We start from the raw sequence: 24,166 nt of genomic DNA, 5'->3' as shown, positions 1-24,166 counted from the left end.
CAAGTATATCTCATTATGTTCACTGTTATAAAATAGTAATGAAAGGGAATTAATAGCAATTCTAAATATATTCCTCTTTCTCCAACACACATCTCTCACCCTAAAACAGTTCTTTTCCTGGTGGAAGCCTGTCTTACTTGCTCCTTTCTTTTATAAAACTCAGCTAGAAAATGGCACACTTAGAAAGGGATTAAGAAGTACAAATTGCCAGCTATAAAAATTGTCATGGGAATGTCAAGTACAGCATAGGGAATATAGTCAATAATATTAGGCCCTGGCCAGTTGGCTCAGCGGTAGAGCGTAGGCCTGGCGTGTGGGGGACCCGGGTTCGATTCCCGGCCAGGGCACATAAGAGAAGCGCCCATTTGCTTCTCCACCCACCCCCCTTCCTCTCTGTCTCTCTCTTCCCCTCCCGCAGCCAAGGCTCCATTGGAGCAAAGATGGCCTGGGCGCTGGGGATGGCTCTTTGGCCTCTGCCCCAGGCGCTAGAGTGGCTCTGGTCGCAGCAGAGCGACGCCCCAGAGGGGCAGAGCATCGCCCCCTGGTGGGCAGAGCTTCGCCCCTGGTGGGCGTGCCAGGTGGATCCCGGTCGGGCGCATGCGGGAGTCTGTCTGACTGTCTCTCCCCGTTTCCAGCTTCAGAAAAATACCAATAATAATAATAATAATAATAATAATATTGTAATAACTATGTATGGTGTCAGGTAGGTACTAGACTTACCAGGGTTATCACTTCATAAGGTAGATAAAAGTCTAATCATTATGTTGTACAACTGAAATATAATATTGTATGTCAACTGTAATTGAAAAGTAAATACATTTTAAAAAAGAAAATGGTACACTTAGAAAGGAGCTTATAATAGTATATCACCTAGTGCCACCCCTCACTTTGCACTTGAGGAATTTAATCCCAAGATAGTCGAACATCAAAATGCACATTTCTTTTTTCAATTAGCTACAGTATCATGCCTCGGATAAACCTAATTGGCTACAATACTGCCACTGCGCAAAACTGCAGAATATAGGTTTCTTAACTCTAGTACGCGCACGTGCGCGCGCGCACACACACACACACACAATCTCTATCTCTGCTGGTATTTTCTTTCACTACAGCAAATCAATCAGTTGTTTATACCTAGTGCGGTTTCTTGGCTTTACCCTACTTCTGAGTCTGAGAGCATTACCATATGAGTTGGGAACACTCAAAATCGTTTCTGCCCCCTTTCCCTACAGCTGGCCAAGGTCTACTCCTATGCACATGGGTGGATGCACCACGGCTGGAACTGTGGGGATTACTTCTCCGATGGCATCACCAATGGGGCCTCCTGGTACTCTCTCAGCAAGGGTAAGGGGAGGCCTGCTCACAGCAGTGCGACACGCTGCACACACTGCAGGAAGACAGGGCTCATTTCTCCTTCTGAACTGTCATTTGTTTTTCCTCAGAGAAATGACAGGAATACTGTCGAATTTTGCATTTCAGCAGAGATAAGAAAGTGGCAAGTCTTATGTTATTAGCATTTAGTGGCATTTTGTGGTTTATTAAAATGAAGGCAGGGACACCTTGTGACCTTTTAAAACTGGTGGTTTACTCGGAATATTGGGGCATAGGAGAGAAATAATGTAGTCAAGTGGTTACGTGTAGGCTTCAAGGGTACACTGGGTTGAAACCCAGTTTGCCCATTTACCAGCTAGGTGGCTTCAGGCTAATACGTACCCTCTCTGAGCTTTGGTTCCCTTATGTGCATATTAAAAGTAACAATACTGTACTTGCCCCATAATTTTGATGTAAGTATTTGATAAATAATGCATACAAAGCACCTGGAAATGCCTGGCTTATAAATGTTAGACTTTTTCTAACTAGCACAGAGTTCTGCCTCACATAGCAACTGGTGAGCAGGGGTGCTGGCCTGCACATGAACAGTTCCTCTGGGGGCGCTCTGCACCTTGCTGCCCGTGTCCCAGGAGCAGGAGTGTGTCTGGACACTGGCCATTGAGAATGCAGCCACAGAAACCTCCCACAAGAGATTTCTCTCTCTGCTCCCTGGGCCTTCCCCAGCCCCAAGGGTTGAGATAGAACCTCTATTTATGAACCTTCAGTAGACAGGGAACCAAAGGAGAGGGAAGGGGCAGAAGCAGGAAGCTGAGATCTTTCAGGAATCGTGTTTCAGCAGTTGTCTTTCCTATCCTCCCTAATCAGACCGGCCGGAGCCCCAGGAGCAGAAAGCTCATCAGAGAAGACTGAGCTGATAGCTGGTCCTGTAGAGCAGGGGTCCCCAAACTTTTTACACAGGGGGCCAGTTCACTGTCCCCCAGACCGTTGGAGGGCCAGACTATAAAAAAAACTATGAACAAATCCCTATGCACACTGCACATATCTTATTTTAAAGTAAAAATACAAAATGAGAACAAATACAATATTTAAAATAAAGAACAAGTAAATTTAAATCAACAAACTGACCAGTATTTCAATGGGAACTATGCTCCTCTCACTAACCACCAATGAAAGAGGTGCCCCTTCCGGAAGTGCAGCGGGGGCCAGATAAATGGCCTCAGGGGGCTGCATGCGGCCGCAGGCCATAGTTTGGGGACCCCTGCTGTAGAGAGCGGGGAGGAAGAAGGTTAGGGCATCACCATATGCTGGGAAAGGGCCTAAAAACACACTTGAACACAAAGTGAGAAGATTTTGTTGAATTTTTTTCTTTAGTTTGCATTAAGAAAGCAATAGGTGCCAAAAAATAAAATATCAAATAAACTTTTTCAAATTAAACTTGTTCCTCCCTTTCCATCCTCTGGGAAAGCATAGTCCATGCCTCCACTGAGGATCATTGCCCCAAATAGAGCTGGTACAATTTCAAGATTATTAAAACAATTCATTAGCCTGACCTGTGGTGGCGCAGTGGATAAAGCGTCGACCTGGAAATGCTGAGGTCGCCGGTTCGAAACCCTGGGCTTGCCTGGTCAAGGCACATATGGGAGTTGATGCTTCCGGCTCCTCCCCACCTTCTCTCTCTCTCTCTCTCCCTCTCTATCTCTCTCTCTCTCTCCCTTTCTCTCTCCTCTCTAAAATGAATAAAATTTAAAAACAAAACAATTCATTAAAACAATTGTTCCAGCAGTGTGGTCTTTGGACCAGCATCCTCAGCGCTGCCTGACACTTGTTAGACACGCAAAGTTGGGGGCCCCACTCCGTAGCTACTAAATCAGAAGCCCTGGGGCTAAAGCCCAACAACCTGTATTTGGCTGGAAGGTGCAGCCCTAGATGATTCTGATGCTGAGAGAGAACTGATGTAACAGGCTATAGGTTCTCCAACCTCCCAGAACAGCTGTTTGCACTCAGAGTACCAGGTGAAAGTTAATTAAATGGATACTTTTTAAAATTACTATCATTTTATTAAAGAGAATAAATATACACTGCAAACAATCACAGAACAACAAATAAAGTACAAGCTAAATGTCAAATACTATGACTATGTGATGAGTCACTAAATAATCAGAGTTTTCTGTGTAAGCTTCCATCAGTTCCCAGAATTTTAAAACTAAAAGATTTAACATAAGAGTCTGGATTTTCGCCTAACCAGGCGGTGGCACAGTGGATAGAGCATCAGACTGGGATGCGAAGGACCCAGGTTTGAGACCCTGAGATCGCCAGCTTGAGCACGGGCTCATCTGGTTTGAGCAAAAGCTCACCAGCTTGGACCCAAGGTTGCTGGCTCAAGCAAGGTGTTACTCGGTCTGCTGTAGCCCCCTGGTCAAGGCACATATGAGAAAGCAATCAATGAACAACTAAAGTGCCACAACGAAAAACTGATGATTGATGTTTCTCATCTCTCTCCGTTCCTGTCTGTCTGTCCGTATCTATCCCTCTCTCTAACTCTCTCTCTGTCCCTGTAAAAAAAGAGTCTGGATTTTCATCTTAACTTGACAGATTAGATGTAGGGATTTTCCTGTGTCCTCTCATAACAAGAGATCTGCTTTCCTGCAGGGTATAAACGGACAATTTTTAACCCAAATAAATGTCTGATATAAACACCATTCTAATCATCAGAAACATATTTTGAAGTAATGAATTCAATTGAATAATATTGAAGATAGAAGCAAACCAGCAGCTGATGAAAGGAAAATCTTGCTGCCTTCTGCCTTTCAGGGTTCTGAATTCCTGGATAACTATTTTCCAGGCTAGTGCTGTGTTCCCGGCAGAAAGAGGGATGTGAAAGCAAGATATTTGTCTCATCTCTGACCCCCCAGATCTGAAGGACATCAGAGTCCAAAGAGGAAATCTGTCCCCCAGAAAGCAGTACACGTGCATAGTCTAATGTTAAGGCACAACCAGTAAGCAGATTTTGGACATGCCAAAAGAGACAGGAAGTGAATTTAAGTCATTAAATGGGAAAGAAGTTGAGGGTGGAGATAACAAAATGAGCATTTTTGAAAAGAGAAAACTGGAACAGTAGAAAGGCATGTGAACTGGAAAATTGGGGAAAGGTTTTATAGAGGAGAAGTAAATGGAGACAAAGGGGTAAAACAGACGGTAATGAGGTGTGTGTGGAGAAGTTGGGATTAATGGGAGTTGAGATGGGGCATCGGGTAGGAACCTGCTTGTACAAATTTGCCACCGCCCTCTTTCCCCTAGGAATGCAAGACTTTAATTATCTCCACACCAACTGTTTCGAGATCACACTGGAACTGAGTTGTGATAAATTTCCCCACCAAGAGGAATTACAGCGCGAGTGGTTGGGGAATCGGGAAGCCCTAATCCAGTTCTTGGAACAGGTGAAATGGAATTCTTTAACTTTCATGGTTACAGAAAGAGAAGAGTTTTCCGATGGTAGGCAGAGTTTTCTGTGTGGCTCAGGTCTGACTTTTGCTCTCATCAGTTGATCTGGGCTTCTTCTATCATTGAAATTTATCCATTCAACATTATTGAGCCTGACCAGGTGGTGATGCAGTGGATAGAACATTGACCTGGGACCTTATGGGCCCAAGTTCAAAACCCCACGGTCGCTGGCTTGAGCACAGGCTCACCAACTTGAGCGTGGAGTCACTGGCCAGAGTGTGGGATTATAAACATGACCCTATGGTCGCTGGCTTGAGCCCAAGGTCGCTGGCTTGAGCAAGGGGTCACTGCCTTGGCTGGGACCCCCAGTCAAGGCACTTATGAGAAAGCAATCCATAAACTACTAAGGTACTACAACTATGAGTTGATGCTTCTCATCTCTTCCTCTTCTTCTCTGTCTGCCCCCTGTCTCTGTCTCTCTCTCTCTTGCTAAAAAAACCCAAAACCAAACAAACAAAAACCATTACTGAGCATGACTATCTGTCAAATAGTGTACTGTATGCTGGGGATTATGAATACAAACAAACAAATAGCTTAGTCTACATATAGTTTATATTCTAGAGAAAAGAGACAGACAGTAAACAAAGTAATAAAATAAAGTCTATAGCATGTTAAATGCAAAGAAGAAGGCCTTACAGAGGAGGTGACATTTAAACTGACTTCAAGGAGGTAAGGAAGAGAACCATGCAGATGTCTAGAGAAAAAGGGTTTCCCCAGTGAGGTCACAAAAATAAGTACCAGGCTAACCACAAACATGAAAGATGTTCAACATCACTGGTCATTAGGGAAATGCAAATCAAAACCACAGTGAGATACCAACCCACTAGGATGGCAGCTATTAAAAAACAGACAACAGTGACAGAAAATAACAAATGTTGGCAAGGAGGTGGAGAAACTGGAACCCTTGTACATTATTGGTGGGGATGTATATGGTGCAGCCACTATGAAAAACAGTTCTACAGTTCCTCAAAATATTAAAAATAGAACTACCATTTGAACCAACAATCTGCTTCAGGCTATATACCCCCCAAAACTGAAAGTAGGATCTCAAAGACCTATTTGTTCATAGCAGACACACTCATGAGAGCCAAAAGGTGGAAACAACCCAAGTATTCAATGAGATACAACTGGATAAACAAAATGGTCTATACATAAAATGGAATGTTATTCTGCCTTAAAAAATAAGGAAATTCTGCCACATGCTACAAAATAATAAACCCAGGGGACATTAGGCCAAGTGAAATAAGCCAATCACAGTAAGACAAATGCCCTATAGTTTCACCTATACAACATATCATCAAAAATCATCATGCAAGGGTGACGTCACGGAAATGGCGCCGTGAGAAGCGCGTCCGACAGCTCTCCCCTAAATCACAACAAATTTATCAACTAGAAACAGAAAAATTTATCCTCGGAGCATTCCGGAGTTCCACACACACTGAAAGCAAAAGGACTGTTATCACTTGAATCTGAGAGACGAGGGTGTGGAGGAAGCTACCGCAGCGACGCTCATTCAAGCCGCCAGGGAGTGCGCCTGCGTGCTATCAATAAGACCACCCTCAGATGCCGATAAGAAAGAGGAAATCGAATATTATGGATACAAAAGAAAGAGAGGTAACACAAATAGATGTGGAAAAATCTATGGAGAAAAGACTTAACATATTGGAAGCCTTGGAGCTAAATGACAGAGAATTTAAACTAGAAATCTTAAAAATACTCAGAGATATACAAGAAAACACAGAAAGGCAATATAGGGAGATCAGAAAACAACTCAATGAACACAAAGAATATATTACCAAGGAAATTGAAACTATAAAAACAAATCAAACAGAAATGAAAAACTCAATTCACGAGCTGAAAAACGAGGTAACAAGCTTAGCTAACAGAACAGCCCAGATTGAAGATAGGATTAGTGAAATAGAAGACAAACAACTTGAGGCACAACAGAGAGAAGAAGAAAGAGACTCAAAAATAATAAAAAATGAGAAAGCCCTACAGGAATTGTCTGACTCCATCAGAAAGAATAACATAAGAATAATAGGTATATCAGAGGGAGAAGAGAAAGAAAATGGAATGGAGAATATACTCAAACAAATAATAGACGAGAACTTCCCAAGCCTGTGGAAGGAACTAAAGCCTCAAATTCAAGAAGCAAACAGAACACCAAGTTTTCTTAACCCCAACAAACCCACTCCAAGGCACATCATAATAAAGATGACACAAACCAATGACAAAGAAAAAATTCTCAAGGCAGCCAGGGAAAAGAAGAGTACAACATATAAAGGAAGGCCTATTAGATTATCATCAGATTTCTCAGCAGAAACTCTACAAGCTAGAAGAGAGTGGACCCCAATATTTAAAGCCCTGAAAGAGAGGAACTTTCAGCCAAGAATACTATACCCATCAAAGCTATCCTTCAAGTATGAAGGAGATATAAAAACATTCACAAATACAGAAAAGATGAGAGAATTTATCAACAGAAAGCCCCCACTCCAGGAAATACTAAGGGGGGTTTTCCAACCAGATTCAAAGAACAAAAGAAAACAACACCACAAGTAACAGCTCCACCAAGAACACAATAAAACCAAACTTAAACTGTGACAACAAAGGAAAAAAAGGGGGGAGAGGATGGAGATTAACAGTAGCAAAGGATGATGAAGTGCAGAAATACTTATAAGATAGGGTACTACAATGAATATGGTAGGTACCCTTTTCATTACTTAATGGTAACCACCCTTAAAAAAACCACCACAAAAACACTTGACTTAAAAAAGGTAGCAACAGAGGAAAGAAGTATGGAACACAAACAAACAAAAACAAATGATAGAAAAACAAAAGAGAAGAATCAAACTAGATACAAAACTAACAGAAAGCAATTTATAAAATGGCAGTAGGGAACCCACAAGTGTCAATAATTACACTAAATGTAAATGGATTAAACTTACCAATAAAAAGACACAGAGTAGCAGAATGGATTAAAAAAGAAAATCCAACTATATGCTGCCTACAAGAAACACATCTAAGCAACAAGGATAAAAACAAATTCAAAGTGAAAGGCTGGAAAACAATACTCCAAGCAAACAACACCCAAAAAAAAGCAGGCGTAGCAATACTCATATCTAATAATGCTGACTACAAGACAGAAAAAGTACTCAGAGACAAAAATGGTCATTTCATAATGATTAAGGGGAAGTTGAATCAAGAAGACATAACAATCCTTAATATATATGCACCAAACCAAGGAGCACCAAAATATATAAGACAGCTACTTATTGACCTTAAAACAAAAACTAACAAAAATACAATCATACTTGGAGACCTCAATACACCGCTGACGGCTCTAGATCGGTCATCCAAACAGAGAATCAATAAAGATATAGTGGCCTTAAACGAAATACTACAACACCTGGATATGATAGACATCTACAGGACACTTCATCCCAAAGCGACAGAGTATACATTTTTCTCTAGTGTACATGGAACATTCTCAAGAATTGACCATATGTTGGGCCACAAAGACAATATCAGCAAATTTAGAAAAATTGAAATTGTACCAAGCATATTTTCTGATCATAAAGCCTTGAAACTAAAATTCAACTGCAAAAAAGAGGGGGAAAAACCCACAAAAATGTGGAAACTAAACAACATACTTCTAAAAAATGAATGGGTCAAAGAAGAAATAAGCGCAGAAATCAAAAGATATATACAGACAAATGAAAATGAAAATACGACATATCAGAATCTCTGGGATGCAGCAAAAGCAGTAATAAGAGGAAAGTTCATATCACTTCAGGCCTATATGAACAAACAAGAGAGAGCCGAAGTAAACTACTTAACTTCACACCTTAAGGAACTAGAAAAAGAAGAACAAAGACAACCCAAAACCAGCCGAAGAAAGGAAATAATAAAAATCAGAGCAGAAATAAATGAAATAGAGAACAGAAAAACTATAGAAAAAATCAATAAAACAAGGAGCTGGTTCTTTGAAAAGATCAACAAAATTGACAAACCCTTGGCAAGACTCACCAAGGAAAAAAGACACAGGACTCAAATAAATAAAATCCAAAATGAAAGAGGAGAGATTACCACAGACATCATAGAAATACAAAGAATTATTGTAGAATACTATGAAAAATTATATGCCACCAAATACAACAATCTAGAAGAAATGGATAAATTCCTAGAACAATACAACCTTCCTAGACTGAGTCATGAAGAAGCAGAAAGCCTAAACAGACCAATCAGCAGGGAGGAAATAGAAAAAACTATTAAAAATCTCCCCAAAAATAAAAGTCCAGGCCCAGATGGTTATACTAGTGAATTCTATCAAACATTCAAAGAAGACTTGGTTCCTATTCTACTCAAAGTCTTCCAAAAAATTGAAGAAGAAGCAATACTTCCAAACACATTTTATGAGGCCAACATAACCCTCATACCAAAACCTGGCAAGGATGGCACAAAGAAAGAAAACTACAGACCAATATCTCTAATGAATACAGATGCTAAAATACTAAACAAAATACTGGCAAACCGAATACAACAACATATTAAAAAAATAATACATCATGATCAAGTGGGATTCATCCCAGAATCTCAAGGATGGTTCAACATACACAAAACGGTTAATGTAATACACCATATCAACAAAACAAAGAACAAAAACCACATGATCTTATCAATAGATGCAGAAAAGGCTTTTGATAAAATACAACACAATTTTATGTTTAAGACTCTCAACAAAATGAGTATAGAAGGAAAATATCTCAACATGATAAAGGCCATATATGATAAACCATCAGCCAACATCCTATTAAACGGCATAAAACTGAGGACTTTCTACCTTAAATCAGGAACAAGACAGGGTTGTCCACTCTCTCCACTCTTATTCAACGTGGTGCTAGAAGTTCTGGCCAGAGCAATCAGACAAGACAAAGAAATAAAAGGCATCCATATCGGAAAAGAAGAAGTAAAGCTATCACTTTTTGCTGATGATATGATCCTATACATCGAAAACCCGAAGGACTCCACAAAAAGATTATTAGAAACAATAAACCAATACAGTAAGGTCGCAGGATACAAAATTAACATACAAAAGTCCATAGCCTTTCTATATGCCAACAATGAAATATTAGAAAACGAACTCAAAAAAATAATCCCCTTCACGATTGCAACAAAAAAAATAAAATACCTAGGAATAAACAGGACCTATATAATGAAAATTACAAAGCATTGTTAAGGGAAATCGAAAAAGATACAATGAGATGGAAAAATATTCCTTGTTCTTGGATAGGAAGAATAAATATAATCAAAATGGCCATATTACCCAAAGCAATATACAAATTTAATGCAATTCCCATCAAAATCCCTATGAGATTTTTTAAAGAAATGGAACAAAAAATCATCAGATTTATATGGAACTATAAAAAACCCCGAATAGCCAAAACAATCCTAAGGAAAAAGAATGAAGCTGGGGGCATTACAATACCTGACTTTAAACTATATTATAGGGCCACGATAATCAAAACAGCATGGTATTGGCAAAAAAAATAGACACTCAGACCAATGGAACAGAATAGAAAGCCCAGAAATAAAACCACATATATATGGTCAAATAATCTTTGATAAAGGGGCCAATAACACACAATGGAGAAAAGAAAGCCTCTCCAACAAATGGTGTTGGGAAAACTGGAAAGCCACATGCAAAAGAATGAAACTCGACTACAGCCTGTCCCCGTGTACTAAAATTAATTCAAAATGGATCAAAGACCTAAATATAAGACCTGAAACAATAAAGTACATAGAAGAAGACATAGGTACTAAAATCATGGACCTGGGTTTTAAAGAACATTTTATGAACTTGACTCCAATGGCAAGAGAAGTGAAGGCAAAGATAAATGAATGGGACTACATCAGAATTAAAAGTTTTTGCTCAGCAAGAGAAAATGATATCAAAATAAACAGACAGCCAACTATATGGGAACTGATATTTTCAAACGACAGCTCAGATAAGGGCCTAATATCCAAAATTTACAAAGAACTCATAAAACTCAACAACAAACAAACAAGCAATCCAATAAAAAATGGGAAGAGGACATGAACAGACACTTCTCCCAGGAAGAGATACAAATGGCCAACAGATATATGAAAAGATGCTCAGCTTCATTAGTTATTAGAGAAATGCAAATCAAAACTACAATGAGATACCACCTCACTCCTGTTAGATTAGCTATTATCAACAAGACGGGTAATAGCAAATGTTGGAGAGGCTGTGGAGAAAAAGGAACCCTCATTCACTGTTGGTGGGACTGTAAAGTAGTACAACCATTATGGAGGAAAGTATGGTGGTTCCTCAAAAAACTGCAAATAGAACTACCTTATGACCCAGCAATCCCTCTACTGGGTATATACCCCAAAACCTCAGAAACATTGATACGTGAAGACACATGTAGCCCCATGTTCATTGCAGCACTGTTCACAGTGGCCAAGACATGGAAACAACCAAAAAGCCCTTCAATAGAAGACTGGATAAAGAAGATGTGGCACATATACACTATGGAATACTACTCAGCCATAAGAAATGATGACATCAGATCATTTACAGCAAAATGGTGGGATCTTGATAACATTATAAGGAGTGAAATAAGCAAATCAGAAAAAAACAAGAACTACATGATTCCATACATTGGTGGAACATAAAAATAAGACTAAGAGACATGGACAAGAGTGTGGTGGTTACCAAGGGTGGGGGGGGAGGGAGGACATGGGAGGGAGGGAGGGAGAGAGTTAGGGGGAGGGGGAGGGGCACAGAACTAGATAGAGGGTGACGGAGGACAATCTGACTTTGGGCGAGGGGTTTGCAACATAATTTGATGACAAAATAACCTAGACATGTTTTCTTTGAATATATGTACCCTGATTTATTAATGTCATCCCATTACCATTAATAAAAATTTATTAAAAAAAAAAATCATCATGCCTAATCAGGCAGTGGTGCAGTGGATAGAGCGTTGGACTGGGATGCGGAGGACCCAGGTTCGAGACCCTGAGGTCGCCAGCTTGAGCGTGGGCTCATCTGGTTTGAGCAAAGCTCACCAGCTTGAGCCCAAGGTCACTGGCTGGAGCAAGGGGTCACTCTATCTGCTGTAGCCCCCCAGTCAAGGCACATATGAGAAATCAATCAATGAACAACTAAGGAACTGCAACGAAGAATTGATGTTTCTCATCTCTCTCCTTTCCTGTCTGTCTGTCCCTATCTATGACTCTCTCTGTCTCTGCCACACACAAAAAAAAGAAAGAAAAAGTCATCAAATTCATAGACAGAAAGTAGAATGATGGTGCCTGGGTCTGGGTGGAGAAGGAGATGGGACCTGTTTAGTGGGTACAGAGTTTCAGTTTTGCAGGATGAAAAAGTTCTGGAGATTGGATATACTTAACATGACTAAACTAGATACTTAAAAATGGTTGAAATAGTAAATTGTATGTTATGGGTATTTTATCACAATTTTAAAAAGACTTATTTTTCTTTTTAGGGAGAGAGAGGGAAGGACTGACAGGACAGACAGACAGGAAGGGAGAGAGATGAGATGCGTCAACTCATAATTGCAGCACCTTAGCTGTTCATTGATTGCTTTCTCATACATGCTTTGACCAGGTGGAGCGGCTTCAGCTGAGCCAGTGACCCCCTTGCTCAAGCCAGCAACCTTGTACTTCAAGCCAGTGACCATGGGGTCATGTCTATAATCCCACGCTCAAGCCAGGGACCCTGCGCTCAAGCTGGATGAACCTGCACTCGAGCCAGAGACCTTAGGGTTTCAAACCTGGGTCCTCAGTATCCCAGGGCAACACTCTTGTCCACGGTACCACTGCCTGGTCAGGCTAAAAAAAAATTTAATTTTAAGACATACAAGGTTAGGACACTAGTGTGGCTGGAATAATCATGAGAGTATGGGAAAGGGAGCAGGAGGTGAGATCAGTCAGCTAACTGAGGCTGTGACTTATGCTGTCTTATGTGACATCATAAGAACTTTAGCATTTGCTCTGAGTTGGGATCAATTAGACCTATAACATGATTTGACTTAGATTTTAACAGGATCCTTTTGACTGCTCTATTGAGAAGAGATTATTGGGGGTGAGGGGAGGAGACAGAGAGCCTGGGGAAGGGGTTATTAGGATAATCTTTGTGAAGACCAAATGCAAAAGCCTATGAGACAGGCTTTGGGGCCTCTCAAATGCTGCACAATGTTTTATGACCACAATTATACTGTAAGGTTTTCCTACAGGTCCACCACGGCATCAAAGGAATGGTGCTTGATGAGAATAATAATTATGTCCCTGAGGCTGTCATTTCTGTCAGTGGGATTAACCATGATGTCACTTCAGGTAGGTGGCCACAACCAAATGGGATGAGAAAGAAACTTCCAGTCCCTCTACTTCTTCAGCATAATCAGGAGGCCAAATTGTAAACCAGTGAGACTAGCAGGGATACACTGGCCACTGGGGTGGGGACTGGAGGAAGGAAGGGTAATAGAAATGGAAACAGTGAATGAAGAGGCGAGGGCCAGGAAGATGCAAATGTAACATCTCTCTCAGCATTCAGGAGCTCCTTCTTCATACCACTTTGTGAAGGGTGTTTTCTGGGCTTGAAGTTATCACTAGCTCACATAATAGTGTGAGATGGGGTAGAAAAGAAAGGGACTGTGAAACAGATGTTTAAGTTTGTCTCTGACCCAAGTGTCTCTCTACACCTCCATTCAGGGCAAAGTTAGCAAGATGCGTTCTATAAACTTGTTTTAGGGCAAGAGTGATAGAACCTCCTAGAATGGTACAGAATATCTCATAGCACAATGGTGTTGCAAACTGTCCAGTTTGATCACGCACAACTTGTAGGGGTTTTGGATTGTTTTGTTTTTAGAGTAAAGCAGTAATTAGCAATGGTTAGGGGCAGATGAGATCTGCCTGCCTCTCACAACCTCGATATCAGCAAAGCTCAGCCACATTCTGCCATACCAAGCAGGCATCTTACAATTCAGACAATCTCTTTAAAGTGGATGAAATCTCAGCTTTAAGGAGATAAATTATGTACTTTAGGATGATCCCAACATGTCTTCCATGAAAAGCTCATTCAAGACAAAGGCAGTGATATTCTAAAGACAGAATTCTGTAGCCACATAGTCAAGTATTACACCACTGGCTGGACCCAGGACTGTTTAGGGATCAAACTTCAGGCAATCCTAAGAACTTCAGGGCTTTCTAGACTCTTAAACCTTATTCATGCAAGGGTGGGGAATGACTCTGAAATATTATAGCCAATCAACATATATTGAATACCACTAATTTCACCAGTAAGGACCAACTTCCAATACCCATTATGCTAAATTAATAAATTGCTCATTTCACCACTGAAAAAACTCATTGCTAACATTCATTATATTACTTAACAAAGCATCTAGTGTTGACTAGAGATAGAAAAAAAGCTGAAGCCCTCCAAACAACTGCATCTGGAATTGGGCCTTCCGGATGCAATGCTAGCTACCATTTCTGGACGAGAGCTCTCTGTTAAGAAAATGACAGCCTTGGGTATGGCTTCAACTGTCCGCCACATGCATAATAGGATACTGCTTCTGCTAAAGCATTTTAAAGTGAATTTCAGACATTTAATAGGGGGCAGAAAAAAGACTTTCCCATTATCTATTGTCTGTCTCATTCTTAATTGTATTTATTATTTCAATTATTCATTGCTATACACTTAAATTTAAAGCATGGTCACCATCAATTCAAAAGAGCTATAAAGTCATTAGCCAAAATGTGACATCTCTGCCACAGAGAAACAGGCCTTCTTTTGAATTTTATTTCTCTTTTTTGAAGGTGATGGAGGAAATATTAAAGATAGGGTTCTCAAAATCAGACCTTTAGTGGTCATTTAGTCCAACCCGCCCCCACCCCCAGTATAAGATCCCGCACACACAACACCACTGAGGCAGCTGGTGGCCCAGCCCAGGCCCCTCCCCCACTAGCGCAGGTTGGGCACTGCACAGCTGTGTAGATTTTCCTGGGCTCCTTGTTCGGTCTCTGCTTAAGTACTCACAGTTTCACAAAGGACTCCATTTATTTTTTGGAAGCTCTGTGTGTCACAATAGTTTTTGCTTCTGACAAGCAAAATGTTCCTCCTGTCAATTTCAATGCAAAGTTCTCATGCTTAATTCTTTAGGTGCACATTTCTTCGTAGGACTTTTCAATCGCTGAAACAGAGGTCTCATGTGTCCTCTTTACCAGGCAAAACATTTATAGATATTCAAAAACATGTATAGATAGTCAGCCTTTCTCCTAGTGACCCTTTATTGGACATGAGTTTTTGAAAACACAGTGTCTAGAATTAAGCACAGTAGTCTCAGTACAGAGCACCTGTGAGACTCCTACTTCCCAGAAGCCGAGGCCCATACTCCTCGTCTGTAAACGGGAATAGATTGTTTTGGATCTTAACCAGTTTGTCACACTAATAATAGAAACCAAGCTTGTGGTCAGCTAAAACGCTCAGTTGTTTTTCATATAAAAGGCCTGTTTGGGGTAATTTCTAATCTGCAGACTGAGCTCAATTCCTGTAATGTTTAGGTGTTCACGGCGATTACTTCCGGCTGCTGCTTCCAGGTACTTACATTGTCACTGCCACAGCACCTGGGTTCGACCCAGAGACAGTGAGTGTGACCGTGGGTCCCGGAGAACCAAAACTGGTGAGTTAGGCTGAACTTTACAGAGCCCTATAAAGGTCACTTATAGAGTCTCATAGTTTTAATCTTTGCCAGACTTCCCTCTTTCACCATAAACAAAAATTCATTGCTCTCATATGCTAACTTTTCTTCTGCCACTTTCCCTTTATACCTTTCTCCACTTCCTTTTGACTTTTTCTTTTCTTCTGGTTAACATAGCATTGTGATTAAAAGGACCGTCTGCTTCTAAATCCAGACTGTGGACAAATTACCCGATTGTTCTCATTCTTATCTTCTTCTTCTGTAAATTGGCGATAATAGTACCTCCTTCACAGGAGGTTGAAGTGCGAACGTGCATGTGAAGCGTGCAAGACTGACACATAGAAAATACCCGACACGTGCTCGTTTGTAACCTCCCAGAGACCTTGCCCTGATACACTGGCTCCCATGGGCTGCCTTCTTCCGTGCCATCAGCAAGGACTACCGCCAGATGGCGCTCTGCCCCCTTCTGGTGCTTAGACCCTCTTGCTTTCCACTGACCTCAGCCAAGACCAGCTGCTCTCCAATATTACAACTCTCCACTGCATTTTTTATGTGAGAAGCAAAGAACTTTTTTCATCTACAGCCTGAACCTTTTGAGCTCTGCTCATATTAAGATTTTAGAACTAAAGAGACTCAGTAATCATGGACTCTAATCCTTCAATTTCTCAGACAAGGAAAAGATAACAAGACAGTCCTATTTAATGAGCATCTACAGACCTGCTTTCCCACGAGTCAGCTCTTCCCCAGGGGCTCCTCATCCGTCCGGTTCCTTCTCTGTACAACCCTAGAGCTTAGCAGACCTTCCCTCCCCGCTTGTCTTTTCAAATACAGCTATAGGTAGGAATTTTGTTTTGAACTATTTATTGAACAGTCACTATGTATCAGACACTATATGAGAGCTTTCCAGAACTATTTCATGCAACCTTTACAACAACCCTATGAAGTAGATATAACTAATCTCATTTGCAGCTAAGGAACCTGGCATTTTGAGGTTAGAAACTCGTTCAATATTTTTTTTATTCTTTTATTTTTTTTCCTTTTTATTATTATTATTATTATTTTGTATTTTTCTGAAGCTGGAAACGGGGAGAGATAGTCAGACAGACTCCCGCATGCGCCCGACCGGGATCCACCCGGCACGCCCACCAGGGGGCGATGCTCTGCCCCTCCGGGGGGTCGCTCTGTCGCGACCAGAGCCACTCTAGCGCCTGGGGCAGAGGCCAAGGAGCCATCCCCAGTGCCCAGGCCATCTTTGCTCCAATGGAGCCTTGGCTGCGGGAGGGGAAGAGAGAGACAGAGAGGAAGGAGGAGGGGGGGGTGGAGAAGCAAATGGGCGCTTCTCCTATGTGCCCTGGCCGGAAATCGAACCCGGGTCCCCCGCACGCCAGGCCGACGCTCTACCGCTGAGCCAACCAGCCAGGGCCTCTTTTATTTTTCAATTAACATTCAACATAATTTTGTAGTATTAGCTTCAGGTGTACAGCATAGTGGTTACATAATTATAAACTGAATATCTCCAGCGCCCACCTAGCACCATACATAGTTATTACAATATTATTGACTATATTCCCTATGACTCGCTCAATATTATAGTGACTAGGTGGTGGGAGCCACCATTTGAACCTGCTGGGCTGTCCAGGCCGCCTAGTTAGCCAGCGAGGTATAGGGCATCATGCTAAATTTATAATCTGTTCATAAGCCCCTCCCCTTCTAACACAAGGATCAGAGTAGAGTTTTTTAAATCCTTTGAAGATTCCTCAGAAATTTCTACTTTCCCTTTTTCCTCTCCCAGTCCCTCCACTGCCTCTCCTGCACATTAGAAGTGACTGCCATGCAGAGGCAGGAAGCAAAGAGCAGCTCTTTCATCACAGCCTCTCCCCAGTCCCAGTTTCCCAACCAACACCGTCTCTTTCCCTTTTGTCCTGTGATGCCCTGTTCTTCATCTGCCCTAAAATCAGCGGCGGTTAGGCAGCTGCGTGCATGAGTCTTGCTTGAAAGCAGGTCTACTCGGTGCCAAATGCAACCAATGGCAAATTTCAGTAACATCCTCTGCTGCAGAATATTTCAGTTCTTTTGTCATATGGCCTTTAAGTAAAATTTCATAACCTATTATTGTATTGTTTGGATACAATTCCCAGAGAGCATAACAACTAAGAATTCATTTATTGATCACAGTCGAGTCTCTCCTCCCATCCTAAAGCAGAGACCCACGTGGCTGGGGGAAGAGAGAAGACAAAGATCCTTGACTGGAGGGTTCTTTACGATGAAGACCCTGTCAGAAACCGCCCAGTCTGGTGCTCTCCCCTTTGCTTTCTCCCTAGCCGCTTCCCACTCTGGTGCCCTCCCCTTTGCTTTCCCCTCACCCGCCGCCCAGTCTGGTGCTCTTCCCTTTGCTTTCCCCCCAACCGCCGCCCAGTCTGGTGCTCTCCCCTTTGCTTTCCCCCCAACCGCCGCCCAGTCTGGTGCTCTCCCCTTTGCTTTCTCCCTAGCTGCTTCCCACTCTGGTGCCCTCCCCTTTGCTTTCCCCCCACCCGCCGCCCAGTCTGGTGCTCTCCCCTTTGCTTTCCCCCCAGCATTGCAGGTGCCAGGTTCCTTTCATTTCCCTCTGTCTTTTACTCGCTTTGTTGTTTCTCCCTCTTTCTTTCTTCTTCCTTCCTTAGAGTCCTGTGTTACTCTATAGGAAATGATAATGGCAGTGCCATCGGCTCTGGCTTCACCGGCTTTGAGGAACTAGCAGAAGAGCTGGCTGGGATTGGCGTGTAACGGGCAAGAAATAGCCCATGGAGAGGCCTCTTGGTTGCAAGTTTTTCAACTCCCAGCTGGCTTCAGCAGCTCAAATGATTCCAAGGGCTTGAAAGCCAAGGATGCCCGGGGCAGTGTGGTTAGAACACCGAGCCACTCCCTCTGCCTGTCATTTCTGGGGTGGTCCTACAGCTCCTGCACAGCCGGCGAAGCCCAACTGGTCAGTCAGTACCACCTTTCAGGTCCGTGTGCCACAGCAGGAGAAAAAATTTTAATGCATTGTTAAAATGATGTGTTAATGTACATGGAGATTTGGAATGAAAGAATCTACACTAACAATTCACATCATCTCTTCTATCTACACTTTTGAATGATTATGACAAAGTTTAGGTCTAAAGGTCCAAGGCGAATGCATGCCTGAGCATGACACCTGTGATTCACACAGTCAGCATGAAGGGGATTAGTACGGCACCGTCATTGGTGAAATCATAGTTGGAGGTGTGGATCTATTTTTTTCCTAACACATATAAAATAAACGAATAATAAATTCATCCAGACACACCCTATGAATCATCAGTGATAATGTGCCTCTCTGAGGGGAAACATTAGCCAAGCCTATATGACACCAGCAATGCTGTTCTGGGTCATTGCTGTGATAATTTTTTCTTGGTCTCCTGTTCTCAGAATCTGCAATTGTGGGAAAACCGGATCCAAATAGGCCTTCCCCCAATTTCAATTCCAGGAAGTCAAAAACAGACTCTTCTGTTCTTCTTGTTTCCTCTTCTTTTTCTTCCAGGTTGACTTCCAACTCAAGAGAAGCATTCTTCAAGTAACCGAGGTCCCAGCACAGCACCTGGAGGCAGTCTTACCAAAGCAAGTACAGCCCTGGGTAGCCAGGTAAACGGATGCAGAGGTGGCAGGGCAGAGTCCCTGCCTGAAATCTACGGCAACCCACAGCGGCTCGGGCCACACACCTCAGAAAGGCTCTGGTCCTGCTCTTCGATCAGATGAAGCATTCTATTTTATTACCTGGGTCATATTTAAATATAAACGTATTCCGAACAATTCAGAACGGTCTCCATCTGTTCCAGATGTAGCCCCCTCTGATGCAGTAGTGTGTAGAGTCAGCAGTGTTCAGTGAGATTTTCCGATTGTGGGGGAATGGTATAGGCCCTGAAGGCTCCACGCCAGTCCAGACTGCATCCAGCGACTGGTTCTGGCTGGCTGGCCACTCGGTCAGTAGTCTATCTAGCACAGTGTCTGCAGCGTCATAGGTACTCAAGGAAGATTTCTGAATGGAGAGCTGAAAGGCTGAGATGATTCATCATTGATATTGCTCTCATAACAAGACCAGGTTTCTGACCAAATCAGAAATCCCGGAGGACCCTTTCAACAATAGCCAGTAGTTTTTTTTTTAGGTGACAGGAGAAGATAATGAGGCAGACTCCCATAAGCGCCCCAACTGGGATCCACCCCGCAACCCCATCTGGGGCTGATGCTCAAATTAACTGAGCTATCCTCAGTGCCTGGGGCCACATTGGAGCCAATTGAGCCACTGGCTGCAGGAGGAGAAGAGGAGCAAAGGGGGAGAGGGTGGGGGCTTCTCCTGTGTGCCAGGAGGGAAAATTGAACCCAGGATGTCCATACGCCGGGTGTTGCTCTATCCTCTGAGCCACCGGCCTTTCACACACAAACACCTAGTCGCACTGCTACCCATTTTAGCACATGAGCATTTGAAACAGTATGCATCTTTAACACACGTTTTGGGTAGGCAGGGTAAGGCTGACGTTCCTGTGGCATGGAAGTGCCCTGCCCCATGTCAGCAACATGCAGCAATCTTGTTCAATTCCCCAGAATAAACTCCTTTGTTCTAAAAGTGTCACTGAGGACAGTAGATGTTACTAAAGATTGTGAGGGAATGTGTAGTCCTTCATCACACACCACACAGCACACAAGTTCATAACCCTCACTAGGCATGTGAGGGCTTGGTGGGATGTTTTCTGTTTGTTTTGTTTTACCATGCACCCTAGCTCAGGGCTCAGCCTCAGTTCAATGGGGCCGGCTCCAGTTTCTCCCACTTGCTCCACCTTGACCCCTCCAGCCTCCCCACTCCTCACCCCCCCAGTCTCTAATTAATCCAGCCTTTTCTTTTTTTGTTGTTTTTGTATTTTTCCGAAGTTGGAAACGGGGAGGCAGTCAGACAGACTCTTGCATGAGCCTGACCGGGATCCACCCGGCATGCCCACCAGGGGACGATGCTCTGCCCATCTTGAGGCGTCGTTCTGCCGCAATCAGAGCCATTCTAGTGCCTGAGGCAGAGGCCACAGAGCCATCCTCAGCGCCCGGGCAAACTTTGCTCCTTTGGAGCCTTGGCTGCGGGAGGGGAAGAGAGAGACAGAGAGGAAGGAGAGGGGAAGGGGTGGAGAAGCAGATGGGTGCTTCTCCTGTGTGCCCTGGTCGGGAATCGAACCTGGGACTCCTGCACACCAGGCCAATGCTCTACCACTGAGCCAACCGGCCAAGGCCTCCAGCCCTTTCTTAATTCTGAGCAATTTGGCTCCTCTCAACAAGTAGTCCTACCCATCAGAAAACAGAGGTGCGCCGGCTGGCAGAGCCCACCCTCTGCGGGAGGCCAGTCAAGATTAGGATTAACACATGATTTATTTTTCTGTTACTTGAGCAATCTCAGTTTGTGGTCAAAAGGAAAGCAGACAAAAATGTATCTTTCCCCATTTGGAAATGGTATTCTCGCCTCAGGCAATTAATCTTTACATTTTTTTCTTTATTCCCATTTTTAATTCCATATTTCTTTGTTCCCTTGTTATAAAGAAGAAGCTACTGGAAAGGGCTCTTTTCAATTCAGTGAAACTGTACCTGAGGTTGACAGATACACTCAATTTTTCCAGATTGTCTGAATATCACTTACTTGTTTTCTGATTCCCTGGTACATAATCACTTAACAGAGCTTATGTTTCCAAAGTATGGTCACAGTGCTTTTCCTGGCACAGCCACATATTTCATTCATTCATTCATTCATTCATTCATTCATTCATTCATTTATGGGGCACTTATTGGGTCCTTGCTCTCAATAAAATAAAAGAATACAGTCTCTGGCTGGTGGCTCAGTGGATAGAGCATCGGCCCAACGTATGGATGTCCCAGGTTTGATTCCCAGTCAGGGCACACAGGAGAAATGACCATCTGCTTCTCTCCCTTCTCCCTTTCCCGCTTCTCTCACTCTTTCCCTCCTGTATCCAGTGGCTTGATTAGTTCGAGTGTGGCCCCGGGCCCCTTGGGCTCAGTTGGTCCAAGTGGGTCAGCTTCAGGCACTAAAATAGCTTGGTACTTGAGCACTGGTCCCAGAAAGGGTTGTCAGGTGGATCCTGGTCCAGGCACATGAGGGAGTTTGCTCCACTCCTCTCCCCTCCTGTCACCTAAAAAAAAAAAAAAGGGAATACAAAGAAAAGAAGATACAGCCAGTGATCTCAAGGCAGCTATGGTCTATTTGGGAAGACAACAGATCATTATGACACTGCGTTGTCATAATTACTATGATTCAGTAAACTCTGGGGTTGGAGGCAGGGAGCCCTTGGAAGAGCCCTACTATCGAGCTGGGAAGATTAGAAAAGGCATCTCAGAGCTAGCGAAGTAGAAGGTGAGCTATAGGTCAGAGAAAGAGGCTTTGGCAGCGTGGAAAGGAATGGGGGAGCAAGAGTTTGGCTGGGGAGACTGCAAGTGCAGAGGTCTGGAGGCTCGGAAGAGTGCGGCCTTCCAGGAACTGCCAGGAGATTCGCCAGGGCTGGAAGGAGTGACTGGCGGGAGCTGACAGGAGATTTGCCATGGCCTGAAGGAGTGACTGGTGGGAGCTGACTGGAGGTGCGGATAGCCGAGGCCAATGGGGTCGGGAAGGACCAGATCATGAAGGACCTTTGAACCATATTACAGAGTTTGGACGTTATTCTAAGAAGAACAAGGAGCCATTGTAGGGCCCTACTGGGAGGAGTGGCAGAATCGGATTTAGAATGATCACCCTGCTGTAGCCTGTAGAGCAGGCAGGAGCAGGCGAGGCCGAGTCAGTGAGGAGGCTGCTGGAAGCCAGGTGAGAAGGCGCTCTGGACCCAGGCAGGGCAACACAGATGGGGACACACTAGGCAACTCACAAGTTACTGAGTCCACCCAGGTTATCCGGAGAGCTTCCTGTCAGCCCCCTAGGGCTTCATGCCCTCTTCTAGACTTCTAGTCTTCTCACTCAGAGCCTTTGGCCAGCCACTCTGAAGTTATTAAGCACTAAAGGAGATGCGGGCTTTCAGCCAAATCCTGAAGACTGTCCTGAGTAAAACTCATTCAAGTTGGACGTGACTATGCGGACAGAGTATTATGTGGAAAATACAGGGTCTGGCCATGATTGTATAAAAGTTTCTTGTAGCATATTGAGGAAGAATGTGAAATCACAGCAACCAGGGGAGAGGGAGGGCAGGATTCAAAGGATACGAAGGAAAGTCCACCAGCTCTGAGTTCGGCATTTTCCTGGATGTTGCCCTTCCTATTTCATATCTAGGATTTTATTTTACAGAAGAAATCTTCTGCGTAGAATACCAGCCTAGATAGATGGTGGGGTTTTTTTTTTTGTTGTTTTTTTTTTGTATTTTTCTGAAGCTGGAAACGGGGAGAGACAGACAGACTCCCGCATGCGCCTGACCAGATCCACCCAGCACGCCCACCAGGGGGCGATGCTCTGCCCCTCCGGGGGCGTCGCTCTGCCCTGACCAGAGCCACTCTAGCGCCTGGGGCAGAGGCCAAGGAGCCATCCCCAGCGCCTGGGCCATCTCTGCTCCAATGGAGCCTTGGCTGCAGGAGGGGAAGAGAGAGACAGAGAGGAAGGAGAGGGGGAGGGGTGGAGAGGCAGATGGGCACCTCTCCTGTGTGCCCTGGCTGGGAATCGAACCCGGGACCTCTGCACGCCAGGCCGATGCTCTACCACTGAGCCAACCGGCCAGAGCGATAGATGGTGTTTTTTAAGGTTATAATACTGTAGTTAAGGGCATGGGTTTGGGACTCTAACAGACCTGGGTTTTAATCCTAGCTCTGCTCCTTATTTGCTGTGTGATCTTGAACAAGTAACTTACCTTCTCTGAGTCATAGTTACATCTGGACAAAATATAAGAATAATATCTATCTCCTTCAGAGTTTGTGAGGATTGATGATAATACTCACAAATCAGTAATGAGGGGAGAACAGCTTCTGCCCCAGGCCCTTGGCTGATGATAAGCCTGAGAGAGACATCAAGGACTTAGGATCCAAATGGGAGTTTGGAGTGAGGGGCCTGAGGATCTGAACCAAGCCCACCTCCCTTTTAAAAAAATCTCATGTACTAGATGGCCTTTATTAGTTCCTTATTCTTCCTGGCACTTTTCCTTCTAAATTGAAGATTTCGTAACATGATAATTCTCTTCCTTACATGACTAGATAAGAGAATTTCTGGTTTTCAGACAGGAAGCTAGCTAATAACTTTTGGACCTGGCTCTAGTTCCCAAAGAGGTTTCTGCTCCGATAAACTGTAACCACATTGTCTTTTCATTTTAGTGAAGACACTTAGCACTCAGAAGGCCACCTGGCTTATATAAGCTTATCATATGTATTGGCTGAGCGAGTGATTTCCAGGATAATTTTTGCATTTCCCCTCCTTCTCTTCTCTTTCACTATTGTTTTTTATTAGAGCATCTTTTTATTTTTGCAAGAGAGAGAGGGACAGACAGACAGACAGGAAGGAAGAGAGATGAGAAGCATCAGCTTATTATTGCGGCACCTTAGTTGTTCATTGATTGCTTCTCATATGTGCCTTGACT

At 43.3% G+C, this 24,166-nt stretch overlaps 1 protein-coding gene across 1 annotated transcript in view; it reads left to right on the top strand.

Annotated features, from left to right (window-relative positions):
• CPN1 (carboxypeptidase N subunit 1) overlaps positions 1–19,377 on the top strand; it is a 30,935-nt gene extending 11,558 nt beyond the window's left edge. Inside the window, 6 exon segments of the mRNA XM_066240519.1 lie at positions 1,233–1,344; positions 4,630–4,769; positions 13,113–13,212; positions 15,442–15,560; positions 19,117–19,181; positions 19,183–19,377. Coding sequence (XP_066096616.1) covers positions 1,233–1,344; positions 4,630–4,769; positions 13,113–13,212; positions 15,442–15,560; positions 19,117–19,181; positions 19,183–19,213 — 567 coding nt within the window. The 3' untranslated portion in view covers positions 19,214–19,377.
• Positions 19,378–24,166: the final 4,789 nt, after the last annotated feature.

Source organism: Saccopteryx bilineata, chromosome 7 (assembly GCF_036850765.1).
Source record: "Saccopteryx bilineata isolate mSacBil1 chromosome 7, mSacBil1_pri_phased_curated, whole genome shotgun sequence".
NCBI lineage: Eukaryota > Metazoa > Chordata > Mammalia > Chiroptera > Emballonuridae > Saccopteryx > Saccopteryx bilineata.
This window is presented reverse-complemented; position numbering and strand designations above follow the sequence as displayed.